This window comes from Nematolebias whitei, chromosome 2, assembly GCF_014905685.2.
Source record: "Nematolebias whitei isolate Nwh7 chromosome 2, NemWhi1, whole genome shotgun sequence".
Lineage (NCBI taxonomy): Eukaryota > Metazoa > Chordata > Actinopteri > Cyprinodontiformes > Rivulidae > Nematolebias > Nematolebias whitei.
The window spans coordinates 2,139,097-2,153,831 of record NC_056499.1 but is presented as its reverse complement, the minus strand read 5'-3'; the positions used below and the strand labels follow the sequence as shown (position 1 = coordinate 2,153,831).

Here is a 14,735-nt window from a genome sequence, read left to right as displayed (position 1 = left end):
TGGATGGCTGGATGGCTGGCTGGATGGATGGATGGATGGCTGGATGGATGGCTGGCTGGATGGACGGACGGACGGACGGACGGATGAACATGCACACGCACCACAAACACACTGACATGCAAAAACTTAAATTAATTAATATTCATAATAAATGTCATCATAATAATAAAAGTGTTTCTGAAATTATTGGAAAATCTAAAAAAAAAAACCCAAAGATTCACAACGTAAGTAACATTTGTATTGACAGTGAAGTTTACCGGACACTCCGGTAAACACTCGGTAGCTTCAGTAAAATGCCTCAGGAACAAAAAGCTGCAGGTGAAGGAGTTTAAAGAATTATACTTTAGAGAAGCAGCTCAAAGAAAAATTATGTTTCTGATGCAACATTAAAGACGGTTTGTGGTCTTGACATGACCCCCCCCCATGTTCTGATGCAGCTGTTTTATTCCCAGCTGTCGATGGAGGCCGAGGCTTCTCCCGCTGCCCTCATCTTGTCAGCTCAGATTAAATGGAGACTGTGGTCAGCTCAGACCGGCTGATCTTCAGTCTCCCTCTGGCCTGATAATAGGATCCCCCCCCCGTCAATTATCTGACTCCTGGTTACCTCCATCTTTTAGCTGTTGGTGGTTTCTCCCACATTTCTGGAGCGACCTCCTCCTGTTTGATGCAGAGGTTTTGTGGCGTGATGATGTCATGTTCCAGCGCTCGGCCCCAGGTGTTGCTGAGCCGCTGTAATTCATTCTCCTTCTGGACCTTTCTGTGATAAGTAAGTGGGCACTCAGCTCCTGATTACTCTGAGGACCCTCCACAACTTCCTGCACCCCCCCCCCCCCCACACACACACACACACACACTTCCACTGCCCCTGTGAGCACCATGATGGAGAACAATGTGTCCTTGCTGCTGTAACAGAGTCGTATTTATATTTTGTTATAATTACACAAGTCTGTTGGTATTCAGACTGTACATACCTGACTGTAAATACTTTAAAAAACCACTGGGACAGTAAGATCGGGAGCCCCACCTAGGCCTGTCACGATAATAAATGTTGCTGGGCAATTAATTGTCTCAGAAATTAATGCGATAAACGATATTATTGCGATAAATGATATTATTACGATAAATGATATTATTGCGATAAATTATATTATTGCAATAAATTATATTATCGCAATAAATGATATTATTGCGATAAACCATAATATTGTTTGAAATTTGACAATAATTCGTAATTATCTAATTAATAGTAAGTAGTAATTATTGTCAAATTTAAGAAAAAATGTTGGCAAATGTCTGTGTGTAGTACTTTTATTGACCACCGGATGGCAGTATAAGACTGTTTAAGGATGGATAGTGAGGGAGCGAGCAGCATGTCTCTTTAAGACAAATGGGAGGGAGGCCCCTTGACGTGGCATGAGCTGTCTCTCTTTGGTTCTCAAAATGGCGGACACTCCGTGTGGTTTGAGCTCTTTAGCATTTGTCACACAAAGCTTTTAATTAAAAAGAATCAGTAAACAATTTCTCAGCTTCTTTTTGCAGAGAAAAACAACTTTTTACACGAAGGCACGAGTTTCAACTGTGAATTTTGGAGCTTCGACAAGACGGAGGTTTTTTCCTCAAGGTCGGCCTGTTAGCTTAGCTCGTAGCTTAGCTTCTCAACTTAGCTGCTTTTAACGATCCAAAATTGTGATTTTGGATCGTTAAAACAGATTTTAAAGAGAAAGGGAGGGGTCAGTGAAGAACCGGAGTTGAGTTTTTGTTGTCCAGTGTCTTCAGTAGAACGAGAGAGACACAAAGAAACGATAAAGCTGATTAATGAAAATGAGGTCGATAATTTTCATTTATCATGCGATTAATTGATTTATTGTTTATTGCAAAACGCCTAGCCCCGCCTCCTTTTCATTTCTTCTTCTTTGGTATTGTTTTTGATCAATCCTTCGTGCCTCTCCCTTTGTACATGTGTGTCCTGAAAAAGAGGTGTGTTGTTTATTTTCATCTAAATTAATCCAGTTTAATTATAGATTTATTGAGAGCATTTTGTTGTCATCACCATCGTAATATATAAATCCATCCCATATTGTAAATATCTAAGTGAACTAATGATTGTAAAATATTAGGAATTGATTTTAGTTTTGTTATTTATTTTTCTTTTGGGTAGGGCTTAATAACGTGTGTTTGTTTTTTATTATTTTCATCAGAATAAATGGAAAATCAGCCGTGCACAGGAGGAACGTGTCACGGCCTAATCTTTCACACTAGCCAGCACAACGCAGGGTGTGAGCGTGCACACTGCCGCTGTGCACACAAACATTTCAACCAGTCAGTTTTTATTCCTTTTGTAAAATATGTTTTTATAGCTCAGATGATTCCAGACGTTTAACCTCACTTCTCTAATTATTATCACCCAGCACAAGGAAGGAAGACAGTTATGTTTCTGCTCATGTCTGTTAGCAAAATATCTCATGAACCCCTGCAGAAAGAAATCACTGGATGTTCATCTGCAAGTAAAAACTTTTGGTGTCAACCAAATTCAAGATGGCTGACACAACTAACTGATCTTATAAAATTAACTGAGTAAGTGTAAGAGGAGATTTAGCCAGTTGTGGGTGTGGTAGTAGCTGATAGTCATTGCCAACAGATTCAGTGAGATCTTTGTTTCATGGTTGGACATGAAGATGTTTCCTTCAAGAAAAACAACTTATTTTACTTTTTTCTTTGTCTGAAAGTGCAAAACACAACACTTACTAAAATGTAACAAACCAAAATTAAATCAGCTTTTTGGAAAAACAAGTAAATAAATATTAAAAAATGACTGTTTAACTTGTTTGTCCTGACTATTGATTATTGACTATTGCTCCCTCGTAAATACACTGAACAAGAAAATGAAATGAAAACAAAGAAAAAGACACAACTATAACAAACACAAAAACTGCAACTTTATGTTTGTTTGTTTGTTTGTTTGTTTTGTACTTTCTTTGAACCCACATCATGAATTTAATCTCACACCCACATGTTGATCCAGATGTGCGTTTGGTCTGCGATAGCAGCTGAAGTGATGGCTGGAAATGCAGCTGAGAGCAAGACGGGGTCGTGTGTTTGGGGACGAGCTTTTCTGTTTTGAATGCGTGATATATTTTTATGTGCATACGTGGCAGATTCTTGTATTTTTTCTCTGTGATGGTGGTCTCATTGGTCTGACCCTTGGCCATGGGTCAGACCAGCAACAGAATTCTTGATGCTGAACTTCTTTACAACCAGCTGCAGCTGCACCACCTGCAGGTCTGTCTGCAGATTGTTGATACCATACCATATACCATACCATACCATACCATATACCATACCATACCATATACCATACCATACCATACCATATACCATACCATACCATACCATACCATATACCATACCATACCATACCATATACCATACCATACCATACCATACCATACCATACCATACCATACCATACCATACCATATACTATACCATACCATACCGTACCATATACTGTACCATACCATACCATACCATACCATACCATACCATACCATACTATACCATACCATACCATTTTATTTATAAAGCACTTAAAACAGCAACAAGGCCAACCAAAGTGCTGTACAGCAGAAACTAACAAGTAAAGCCCACAGTAAACTATACATAGATCCAAAAAGAAAAAGATAATAACAAAAGGCTAACACTGTAGAATACAGACAGGTTAAAACAAATCACACAGTGTTGAAAGTCAGAGAATAAAAGTGGGTTTTTAAACGAGACTTAAAAACAGTGATTGTGGGAGCCTGCCTGACATGCAGTGGTAACTCATTCCACAGTCTTGGACCTGCAACAGAGAAGGCCCTGTCACCTCTGAGCTTAAAGCAAGTGCCTGGAACCACTAGGAGCATCTGGTCTGCTGACCTCAGAGAGCGCTGTGGGGCATATGGCTGCAGCAGATCAGTGAGATAAGAGGGGGCAGAAATTTTCAGTGATTTAAAAACATACAGAAGAATTTTGAACTGAATTCAAAAGTGAACCAGGAGCCAGTGCAGGGAGGCCAAGACTGGTGTAATGTGTTCTCTTTTGCTTGTACCTGTTAAAAATCGTGCCGCAGCATTTTGGACCAGTTGTGATCATGCGATGGAGATCTCACTGATTCCAACAGAAGAGCATTGCAGTAATCGAGCCTGTATGTTATGAACACAAGTATTACTGACTCAAGGTTATTTTTGGACAGTATGGACTTCAGTTTAGACAGTCACCTTAACTGAACAGAGCAGGATTTAACAGTCATGATTACATGACAGTTAAGTTTCATGGAAGGATCCATTTTCACTCCCAGAGACTTTTTGTTTCTTTAACGGGGCTAGAGAGGAAAGGTCGATGCAGTGGTTCTTGATCCTGCCGTTAGGAGGAAACAACAATTAAAAAAAGCAAATATATATATATATATATATATGCAGGTTAGCTCCCATTGTGCCTCAGGAACTCCTTTACAAGAGAGACCTGTTACATACAACATAGAGAGTAGATGAGGAAAAGAGAACACCGAACAGCAGCAGCACAATTCTCAGGTTCTGTTCGGCTCTAGTTCACACACGTAATACAAGTGGAGTCGGGCTCAGAGCCCCAAAACTAACATAAACTGTGATTTATTCAAAACATGCAGCAAAAATACAGAAGCAAGGCGTCAAAAGTGAAAAATAAATAAATCTACAGCAGCATGGTCCTACTGGCAGAGTGGTTCTGATGACAGTGAGGTTCTCTTAGCAACATGGTCCAGTTAGCAGCATGATACTGTTAGCGGTGAGGTTCTGTTAGCAGCATAGTCTTGTTAGCAGGTCCCATCAGCAGCTTGATGATAATAATGAGCGCAGCAGCTGCCCTGCCGGACTGCCCTCCAGAACCGGGTCTGGCAGACGGAGAACATCCAAGGTTCCCCCTCTGAACAGAACAGGTCCTTAGAATTTGGTCCATGCAGGAATGCTACTCTTTAACTTTGAGATGTTCAAAAAGCTTCATGCGCTGAGGATTAGGACACAAGTGGTGCAGCTGTGCAACAATCTATCCCTCTTCTATATTCATGTCAAAATTTAAAGGAAGGCGCGGCTTTATGGAGACGACAGATCTTTTATTTAGAATAAAAGGGGAGTTCTGGCTCTCAGACATTTATTTCCCCCCTTTGGGTTTGACCCGAGCGAAGAGGTCCTCGTTTATTAAAGAGCTTTTCATCGGCGTGCTGTAACAGGTCATCGTCAGAGTGAAGGTCTGAGAGCAGCGCTCGCTCTGACACATGAAGCTTTTCCTGTCCTTTTACCTGCAGCTAAGCGGTAACTTCTTCCTGCTGCAACAAAGCTGCGGTGGACCAATCCCTGCTGCTGTCTGAGGCTGATCAATAGAGCAGTCTGTGACGGGAGCTTCTCTTTGTTCTATGATTAGCCACCAGCATTGTGCAGGATGCTGCTTTGTGGGCAGGTGGGAGGGGCGTCACAGGTGTGTGCATGGGTCCCTCTTTGTTCTGATGTGCCCTTTGGGCCTCCAGGACAAGTAAAGTTTACTTACCGCTGAGCAACAGTGCGCCTATTTATGTTTATTTCAACAGACACAAACCACAGACACACCTTTTATCAAGAGGCAAAGGAGAAATCAGACATCAGCCTTGTTTTCATGAAGAACATATTTTATCTTTACTCAGCAGGGCGTCGTGCATTAAAGGCCTGACACGTCTCTTTGTGGTTAACCTGCTGTTTTTAAGGAAGTGCCAAGTTGCTCCTGTAAGGTTTGGCTCTATACTCAGATGTTATGTGGAACAAGAAGAATGTCTTCAGGACCAAGAGTGCGTCTTAACAGAGTTTATTTACAGAAGTGAAGAAGGAGTGAGCTGGACCACTGGACCTGGACTGGAACTCTGGAGAGCAGAGAACAGGGTTGATGGGACGCTCCTCTGGGAGGTTGGTCTTGGAGTTGGAATGAAATTATGTCCACAGGGTCCCAGTTACATCCAACAATAACATGTAAAGAAAAACAGTGATAAGATCAAAGACATGAACTAAGAATAACATCAGCTAAAAATACACTAAGCACTAAAACATAAAAACATTACGTCGAACAGCAGCACGAACATGAGTCTGTGTGAGCAGATGAACACGCATGAACACATCAACATGAAACAGATCAGCAGCAACATGGAACTGATCAGCAGCAACATGAAACAGATTAGCAGCAACAAGAAACTGATCAGCAGCAACATGAAACAGATCAGCAGCAACAAGAAACTGATCAGCAGCAACATGAAACAGATCAGCAGCAACAAGAAATGGATCAGCAGCAACATGATGCAGATCAGCAGCAACAAGAAACTGATCAGCAGCAACATGGAACTGATCAACAGCAACATGGAACTGATAAGCAGCAACATGGAACTGATCAGCAGCAACATGAAACTGATCAGCAGCAACATGAAACTGATCAGCAGCAACAAGAAACTGATCAGCAACATGAAACAGATCAGCAGCAGCATGATATGGTTTTTCACAGTGATTTTTCTGGTTAGATGTTCACGAGTCTAACAGCCTCAGGGTAGAAGCTGTTCCTCAGTCTAGTTGTTCTACACTGAATGCTCCTCAACCTCCTTCCTGAGGGGAGCGGAGCAACAAGTGTGTGTGCTGGGTGAGTGGGGTCCTTCATGATGCAGGTGGCCCTCTTCCTGCATCTGGAGGTGTAGATGTCTGTGATGGTGGGGAGACTGACTCCAACATCTTCTGTGCAGCCTTCACCACTCTCTGCAAAGCTTTTCTTTCTGCAGCTGTGCAGCCTCCATGCCACACGTTGATGCTGGAGCACAGGATGCTCTCCACTGCACACCTGTAGAAGGAGGTGAGGACTGAGCTTCCCAGACCAACTCGCCTCAGCCGTCTGAGGAAGTAGAGTCTCTGATGATTCTTCTTCATCAGGCTGGTGGTGTTGTTGCTCCAGCTGAGGTTGTTGTTCAGGTGCACACCCAAGTACTTGTAGCTGGAGACCACTTCCACCACAGATCCTCCAATGTGGGTAGGTGTGTTAATAACAGAAGATCAGTGAGGTGCAGAGGTGCCAAATTATGGAAAGCTTTGAAATTGAGGAGGAGAATCTTGAAGTCAATGCAACATTTTTGTGTAGCCAGTGAAGATGTTTGAAGATGGGGGGATGTGTTCCTTCATAGTAGTTTGTCCAGGCCTGTTAGTAAAAATACAGTCCGAGATGGTGGAGTTTTTTTGGAACGCTCGACATTGTGTGCCACAGCCGGTCCTGTTCTTACCAAGAGAGGAGGGGGGACAGGGCCTTGTCCACCTGGCCAGCAGAACGGCCACTTTTCGAATACAGTTCCTCCAGAAGTACCTGGCAGGACCTCCTGACACTGTGGAGGGACGTGGCCAGCTGCATCCTGAGACGTGTGAGCAGGTTGGGGCTGGATGCTGCTCTGTTTCTAACCAGTGCTGGCCTGTTCAAGTTAATGCTCCAGTTTTATCTGTGTTTTCAAAATGTTTTCGTTTTTTAAACCAAACAGATCAAGAACGTATAATTCTCTGCAGTGGCTCTTAGAGGAACCACTAGTCTGTGGAGTGAGAATGGACGTCTCTGACAGCACGGTGCCAGGTCTGTCAGGGGTGCAGTGCAGGTCTGGGGTGCTGACCCTGAGCCCGTTGGTGGAGGCAGCCGGACCGGACTTTTCCAGTGTCCGAGAGGTGGTTTCATTGTTTGGGGTCCAATCTGCCAGGCTGGTGCAGCACTTCCTGGACCTGGTGAGGGAGAGGATGACAGCTGGGGAGGGGCATCTCCTGCAGCTGTGGTCCATGGAGGATCGCCTGCCTGACCCAGCGGACCCTTTCCCAGACATCCACCTGGATCCTGACTTCACTGACAGTAGTGGTCCTCTGCTACGCAGCACAGACCCAAAGATAGACTTGTGCAGAACGGGTCCTAAAGTACTTTATAAGACATGTCAAGATCCTGAACAAGAGAACTCTGCACAACAGAGCTGTCAGTGTGTGGGACGACCAGCTCGGAGATCAGAAGCTCCAGTGGAGGACCCTTCACAAACCTCCAACAACAAAAAAACGGACTGGCGATCTCCAATGGAGGATCCTTCATGGCGCCATCGCAGCAAACTCTTTATTTATAGATCATCAGTCCTGAGGTTTTAAATGAGTGTCCTGTTTACAGTCGGTCTGAGAGTTAAGTTGCATTTGGGCCCCAAAAATCCGACCCGGCCCGACCCATAGCCGTCATTTCTGACCCCCACCCGACAAATTAACAGTAATTACAGGTCTGAATCTGACCCCCCCCCCCCCCCAACATTTTTATCTAAGCTTTGACTGCTTATGTAGTTATTAACGTTGGCGGACGTGTGCTGCTGAATAAAAGGTGCAGATGATCGGAGGTGAGGGGGAGTTTGTCCTTTCATGGCCATTGATCATTTTGTTTTATGTCGGATGCTCTTCCTGACACAACCCTCACCATTTACCCAGCTTGGTACCGGCACAAGAGATCGACTGACAAGTTCAACGTGTTCTTGTACGGAGCAGAAATGACAATGAAACCTCTCTGACATGTTGCTATGCTGCTCAAGATCGTGCGTAATGTTTTCAAAGATTGACCAGAGCTGCTACAAGTCCAAACTTCTCTACACGAGATTTAGTCTAAAAGTCCAGCACGAAAGGTGGAAGATAATATCTGTGACTACAAGGAATACTAAGCCGGATATTTCAGTACTTTTTGAGTACTTGTACTTTAAGTTTAACCATAAAACTAAAAAAAAGTGGCTTAACAGCAAAACTTTACCAGTTTGTATCAGATTTATGTAAAGAAACACGAGGAGGTATGACAGAATGATGGGAGTAGAGACGACGCCGTTGTTCTGGATTTCTAATGGAACCTTAATTTATTCCTGTTTTATTGTTTCGGATTTATTTAAGTTCTAGATTTCTGGCGCACTCCGAGATGGTTACAGAGAAACGTCTTGTTTGGAGACGTGAGCCTCAAAGATGAATGCTCTGGGTTCAGAGGTCAAACCTTTAACAGCAGGAAACACACACATGCGTGTGCTCAGCATGTGGCAGTGATCTGATTTGTCACCTAATGTGTAATGCAGTTTGCACGGTGAGCCAGCGGAGTCGAGCGGGACCATCTTAAAGCCGTTCTTCATGCTCAGAGCCTCCATGAAGTATTTTCTCGAGGTCTGTCTTTATGTTTCGATGAGTTCATCTCTGGAGGTTTCCAGGGACTTTGTGCCTCAGTTTGAGAGTGTGCACGAGTGAAATTAGGAAACAGATGATGGGAAAGGAGAGGGAACACGTGAAGGGTGGATTTATCTCACAGGGTGAGATGTTGAACAGATGTGAGGGATCTGATGTTTAATTTTTATCATAGTTTGCTGCTTACTCTTTTATTTCAGTCTTTGTTGTTGATCTTTTAGTGTCGGTGTAAGATATGATTTATTTTAAATTGTTACAGTTTTATCCTCAACACTAACTGCTGATTCTGAAAGACCTCAGTTTCTAGGAAAATTCATATTTTCTGTTTCTTGCTGCCAGGAAATGTGCTCAATGCTGATTTATTTCAAACCTCCTGAGGGACAGTGGATTCTGATGGTGTGGTTTCTTCTCTAACTAGATTTATTTTTTATTCTGTTTTTTAAGCCCTTTACTAATATGCAATGAAAGAAAGAGAGAAAACTATTAATGCTAAAGGAAACTCAGCAGATTAGTTTTTCTGCTCTGCAGGAATAAGTTGAGTTTTAGGTGTTTGCTCCGCTTGAAGCAGGCCAGCAGTCCCCAGGGCCCCCGGGCCCCCGGGCCCCCAGGCCCCCAGGGCTCCCAGGGCTCCCAGGGCCCAGGGCCCCCGGGGCCCGGCTACTCCTCCCTCAGGTTAATGTTCAGATGTCAGTGTTTCTTTGGGCATGGTTACAGCTGGGTTTAGAAGGGGTTAAAGACTGAACTAAGTTTAGATGTTAAGCTCTTATTTGTTTCATTTGTTGTGAGAAACTCTTAAATCTTCTTGATCTTGAACCTGAGGAGGTAAATCGACGCCGAGGAGCCGATCATTCCCAGCGTGTGAACTCCTCCAGCACAGATTCTGTCAGTAACACAGCCCTGCCACTGCAGTGCGAAACCTAAAACTGTGCTGCCCAGAAGCACTTTTTTATTTCATTTTGTTGACTCGGTCCAGCTGCTTAGTAAGCGAGGACCAGAGCCAGGAAGTCCTCGGCTCGAAAACTGAGCTGAAAACAGCAGATGGTTGTTAAATTATTGGGAACAATTTGTAGTAGTGATTTTATTTTACAAACAAAAACAGAAAATGATTCTGAATTCTTATTTTCAATTGTTCCAGTCAACGTCTTATCCTCCGTACGTTAATATAAACTGAATCTTTCTTGATTTGTCCGGCTGAACATGTTGCAGATGTTTGTTTCATGGTGATACTGCAGCGTCGCAACCGTTACATGTGAAGGGGACATGTCCCCCCCCCCCACACACACACACACACATTACAGATGCTTCTGACGCCCATGCACTGCAGGCTTGTGTCTGATGAAGAAGTTATTATTTTTCTGTAGAAGTATGCGTGTCCAGTAAAGCTGTACGGGCCGGGCACTTGTATTTGGATGAACCATCATAGTTTTGGTGTTCGGGGGTGCGATCACAACACAGGTGATCATCTGGAGGAGGGTAAGCATTTATCAACATTTTGTTTAGATTTCTTAAAGCTACAATTAAAGACACTAAACTGGTACTTCTGATACGTTTGGGTGCACGTCACTGCACTGTAAACATGACCTGCACGTTTATTTGCCACAAAGTGTCTCATTGAACTCAAGTCCCAGTTTTGACCTGGTATCAGTTTAGTCGTCAATCCCTCCCAGAGTTGTCTCACAATCCTCACGTTCTCTTTCTCAGGAACTCAATTAAAAAGGGTTCAAAATGGAGTTTGTTGTTGTTTGTTTCATAAAAAAGGTTTTCTATTTGTCGCCAACAGCAGCAGCTCAAAGACAAACAGGATTATTAGCAGGGAACAACAAAAACAGTTCAGTTGTGTCACCTGGACCAGTTTCTTTAAGTGAGAAACGTTTCTGTTGTCAACAAGTTTCAGAGCCAGGAAATGATCAGAGGGGGAACTAATCTACGGAAAAAACTCGCTGCTTTGTGACTTTGTCGTGGTTCAGCACACCGGGCGTTACAGTCGCTGCAGGAAACAAACGCTTGTTCTCCCAAACTAAATGAAGCGTTGAATGCAGGACGACTTCGACTGATACAACAAACTTTCAGTAAAAAATGGCAGCGGCAGCATCGTGTTCCTCTCCAAGCCGGTTCCCTTGGCAACCACAGAGTTACTGTGGCTCGTTGCCAGTCAGCATCACGTGAAGGCGGCGGGAGAACGGAGCGGCGTCGTGCGTTTTCTTTGTCTCCTGCATGAATGAGATCAGAGCAGGAGAAGGAGGTTGTAGCACACGGAGACCAGAGTGACGGAGGCTCGTCACGGGTCAAATGACAGGCAGGCTGAGAGTGAGCAGGAAATATGAAAGCAGCACAACAACAAAGGGATCGAGACAGAGACTTTTATGAGCCGAGGCAGGAGATGGAGAGAAATGTTCTGGTTGAAGTCCGATCCAGCTGCGGTTCAGTGGCGTCATGAGTCCGAGCTCCCGGTTTTGCTCTCATTAGCTTCCTCTGGTGGGGGCACCAGCCGTGTTGTGTCGTCCATGTGTTGGCGTGTGTGCACAGAAGCAACCATGTGACCAGGTCACAGCTTCATTCAGCGTCCTGGAGGCAGTTGGTCTGGACAGAAGGACTCACTCTTCTTCTCACGTCCCTCTGTCGCGTCTTCTTAAGCTCGTGTTTCAACTGCTTGTCCAATTTGCATCTTTGGTTGCCCCCGGCAACAGGATCAAGCCAAGGCACATTTTGGCAGCGCTGAAAACTGCATCTGGTTCACATCTGGTTTCAGGTCTGTCTTGTAAAAGAGTCCCGGAGGCTCAGTGGGATTAACCTGCATAAATAAAGGTTGAATGAAGGAACGTCACTAACTGTGTTGGAGTCAACCCGATTCAAGATGGCTGCCACAGCCAAGCATCTTAGCCAGGACTCGGTGATTTTTACATTCTAGAACTAAGAACTGGAATCAGCATCAAAACTTACATAAAAAATGTTGTGAATCATAATTACAGAAATGACATCGTTTGATCTTTGAACGGATGTTTGAGTCGGTGCTTGTGCTAAACTCAACATTAAAGTTGTAACAAAAACTATTTGTACTTAAAGTTTAGTAACAATGTCCTTGGAGCACATCTGCAGTTTTCTAGAGTCACCCGTCATCAGTGACTTGCTGGTGGACGTGCTCGGTGCACGTTTGTGTGACGATGACGCAGACAGTGTCTTTGAACGTTTGGACTCATGAGACAACAGAGGGTGTGGGTCTGGGTCTGGGTCTGGGTCTGGGTCTGGGCTTCAAACACTGAACCTGGACAGGAGCTGCTTTGATCAGAAGGTCACTCTGTGAGATGGAGCAAGAGTGCTCCAAGAAACTCCCTGAAGCCCACTGGGATTACTGACCCATGATGGTAACAGCGTCTCTGTCCCACATTTCTGTTCGGTTCTGATTTTGGTGAAGTCCTGACAGTCTTGGTTTAGGACAGAGACACTAACCTTCCTCCTCTGTAGTCCTCAGCTCCATGTTCAACAGCTTTTGTCTAACATGTCCACGATCCCTCATCTGTTCACCTCACATCACACAGCTGTGTTCTGGCTCGCTTCCACTGACTCATCTGGAGCATCACTCCACCTCTTCAGGCTCTCTTCCACCTGCTCCCTACCCCTAATCATTTGCATATGAAAATATTTGACTGGTAATAGAGCATCCGCTGCATGAAAACTGTTCGTTCTCAGACGGTCCTGGTCTTTTGGGAAGCTGCTGAAGTCTGTCGGTCGAACCACAGCAGGAGAGTAAAGTCACTCTGCACAAACACAAACAAATGGATCACATCACTGCAGAGGTCAGATAGGAATCAGGCAGCATATTGACAAATAATAAAGGGATTATGACTGTAATCCAGATGGTGAACACGCCCACATGAGCAGCAGGTTTCACCTTGTCTCATGTCAGAACATCTGGCTCTGCAGCGACGAGAGAATTCAGATCAACCAAACAAGATGAATATGTTCAGCTTACACACAAACTGTTTTAACTATTTATTTATTTATCCATAAAGGTCAATCTCCTCAAAAGGACGTATGGCTGTAAAATAAAAAAATAAAATAATAATAATAATAAAAAAAAGTCATTTCATTTTTTCACTTAAAGGGAAAAATTAAGCAATAATAAGATTAATAATAATAAGAACAATAATAAGATAATAAGAACATGTGAAGACAAAATGTTTTTTATCTTCTAAGGCTGAAGGTGGAAAGGTGATAATGTCTTTGCCCACGTGTGTGCGTGTGCATGTGTGTGTGTGTGTGTGTGTGTGTGTGTGTGTGTGTGTCCGTGCGTGTGTGTGTGTGTGTGTGTGTGTGTGGGGGGGGTGTTAGGATCAATATTGATCCACTGGACATATTTTAAAGAAGAAAATCATCAACATCTAAAATTTGCATCTGCTGTTTTCCCTTATTATCTATTGATAACGAACAAGATGGCTGCCGCAGCTGGTTGACTTTAGTGAAAATAACTCATTTCAGAGCTATTGAGTTAAACTGGTGTAATAATAATAATAATAATAAAAACTTTTATTTATAACACACTTCACATTCACAACAGATCTCAAAGTGCTAGTGTGGCAGTAGCTGAGAGTCATTCCAGACACACTGCTCTGAACTTTATGTTAACTGTTGAAGTCAGCTCAGTTTCCCTGTTAGTAAAATATTCCATCAAGCACAAGATGGAGTTGAGTCGAGTTCTCAGAAAATGATCTTTGAATCTACAAATGATTCACATTTTGAGTGAAGCGAGTTCAGGAGGGCTGCAACACGACAGTGGCTCAGTTCAGACTCAGTTACTGACACTGAGGTGGTAGTGGCTGAGAGTTGTCCTCAACATACTCTCCAAGCACTAGTACCTGTTATAAACACTTGCAGTACTGTCACACAAAATGACTTGAACGATTTGACCTCAAGGTGAGAACGGTACGAGTCATTTTCAACATGAGAAGATCTTGGTTTACAACGGGAGGCAGACGATCTGCCGAATGCTCCGACTCGATTAAAACTAAAAGCTCGTGGGTTTGTTCTGACGTCATTTCATTAGAGCTGCAACAGGATTTTTACATTTTACAGCCGACACAGTGAAGAAAGTTGTTCGTGTGTGGCGTCGCAGCTGCAGCTCTGACCCACACGATTTGTATTCATTCAGTAGAAGAAAGGTGCTTTGGAGATGAAGAGATTATCGTTCTGAACACAGAGCCTGCGCGCGAGCCAGGTGGCATTTACCTTATGAGCTCAATAATCTTTTTTTTCTCTCAGGTATTTTGCAGGAAACATTGAAGTGGGACAGAAATTAATCTGGAGCAGAAATGCCCTTGAAAGTTAATCAGACAGCCGTGAAATTAAAAAGTGAGACGGCACAACTGCAAAGAGCCTGCAGCAGGACAGAACGCCGAGTTCAGCAAAACTCTGTCTGCAAACAAACTACCGTTCACCGAAGTTCATGCTGAATAATCCAGGAAATAATCCAGGTAATAGTCCAGGTAATAGTCCAGGTACTAATCCAGG

General features: G+C 43.6%; 1 protein-coding gene across 1 annotated transcript in view; it reads left to right on the top strand.

Annotated features, from left to right (window-relative positions):
* The first annotated feature begins 7,604 nt into the window (after window positions 1-7,604).
* The window catches only part of fam189a1 (family with sequence similarity 189 member A1), a 69,125-nt gene continuing 61,994 nt past the window's right edge, over window positions 7,605-14,735 (top strand). The window contains exon 1 of the mRNA XM_037692680.1: window positions 7,605-7,961. Coding sequence (XP_037548608.1) covers window positions 7,605-7,961 — 357 coding nt within the window. The remainder of the gene's footprint in view (window positions 7,962-14,735) is intronic.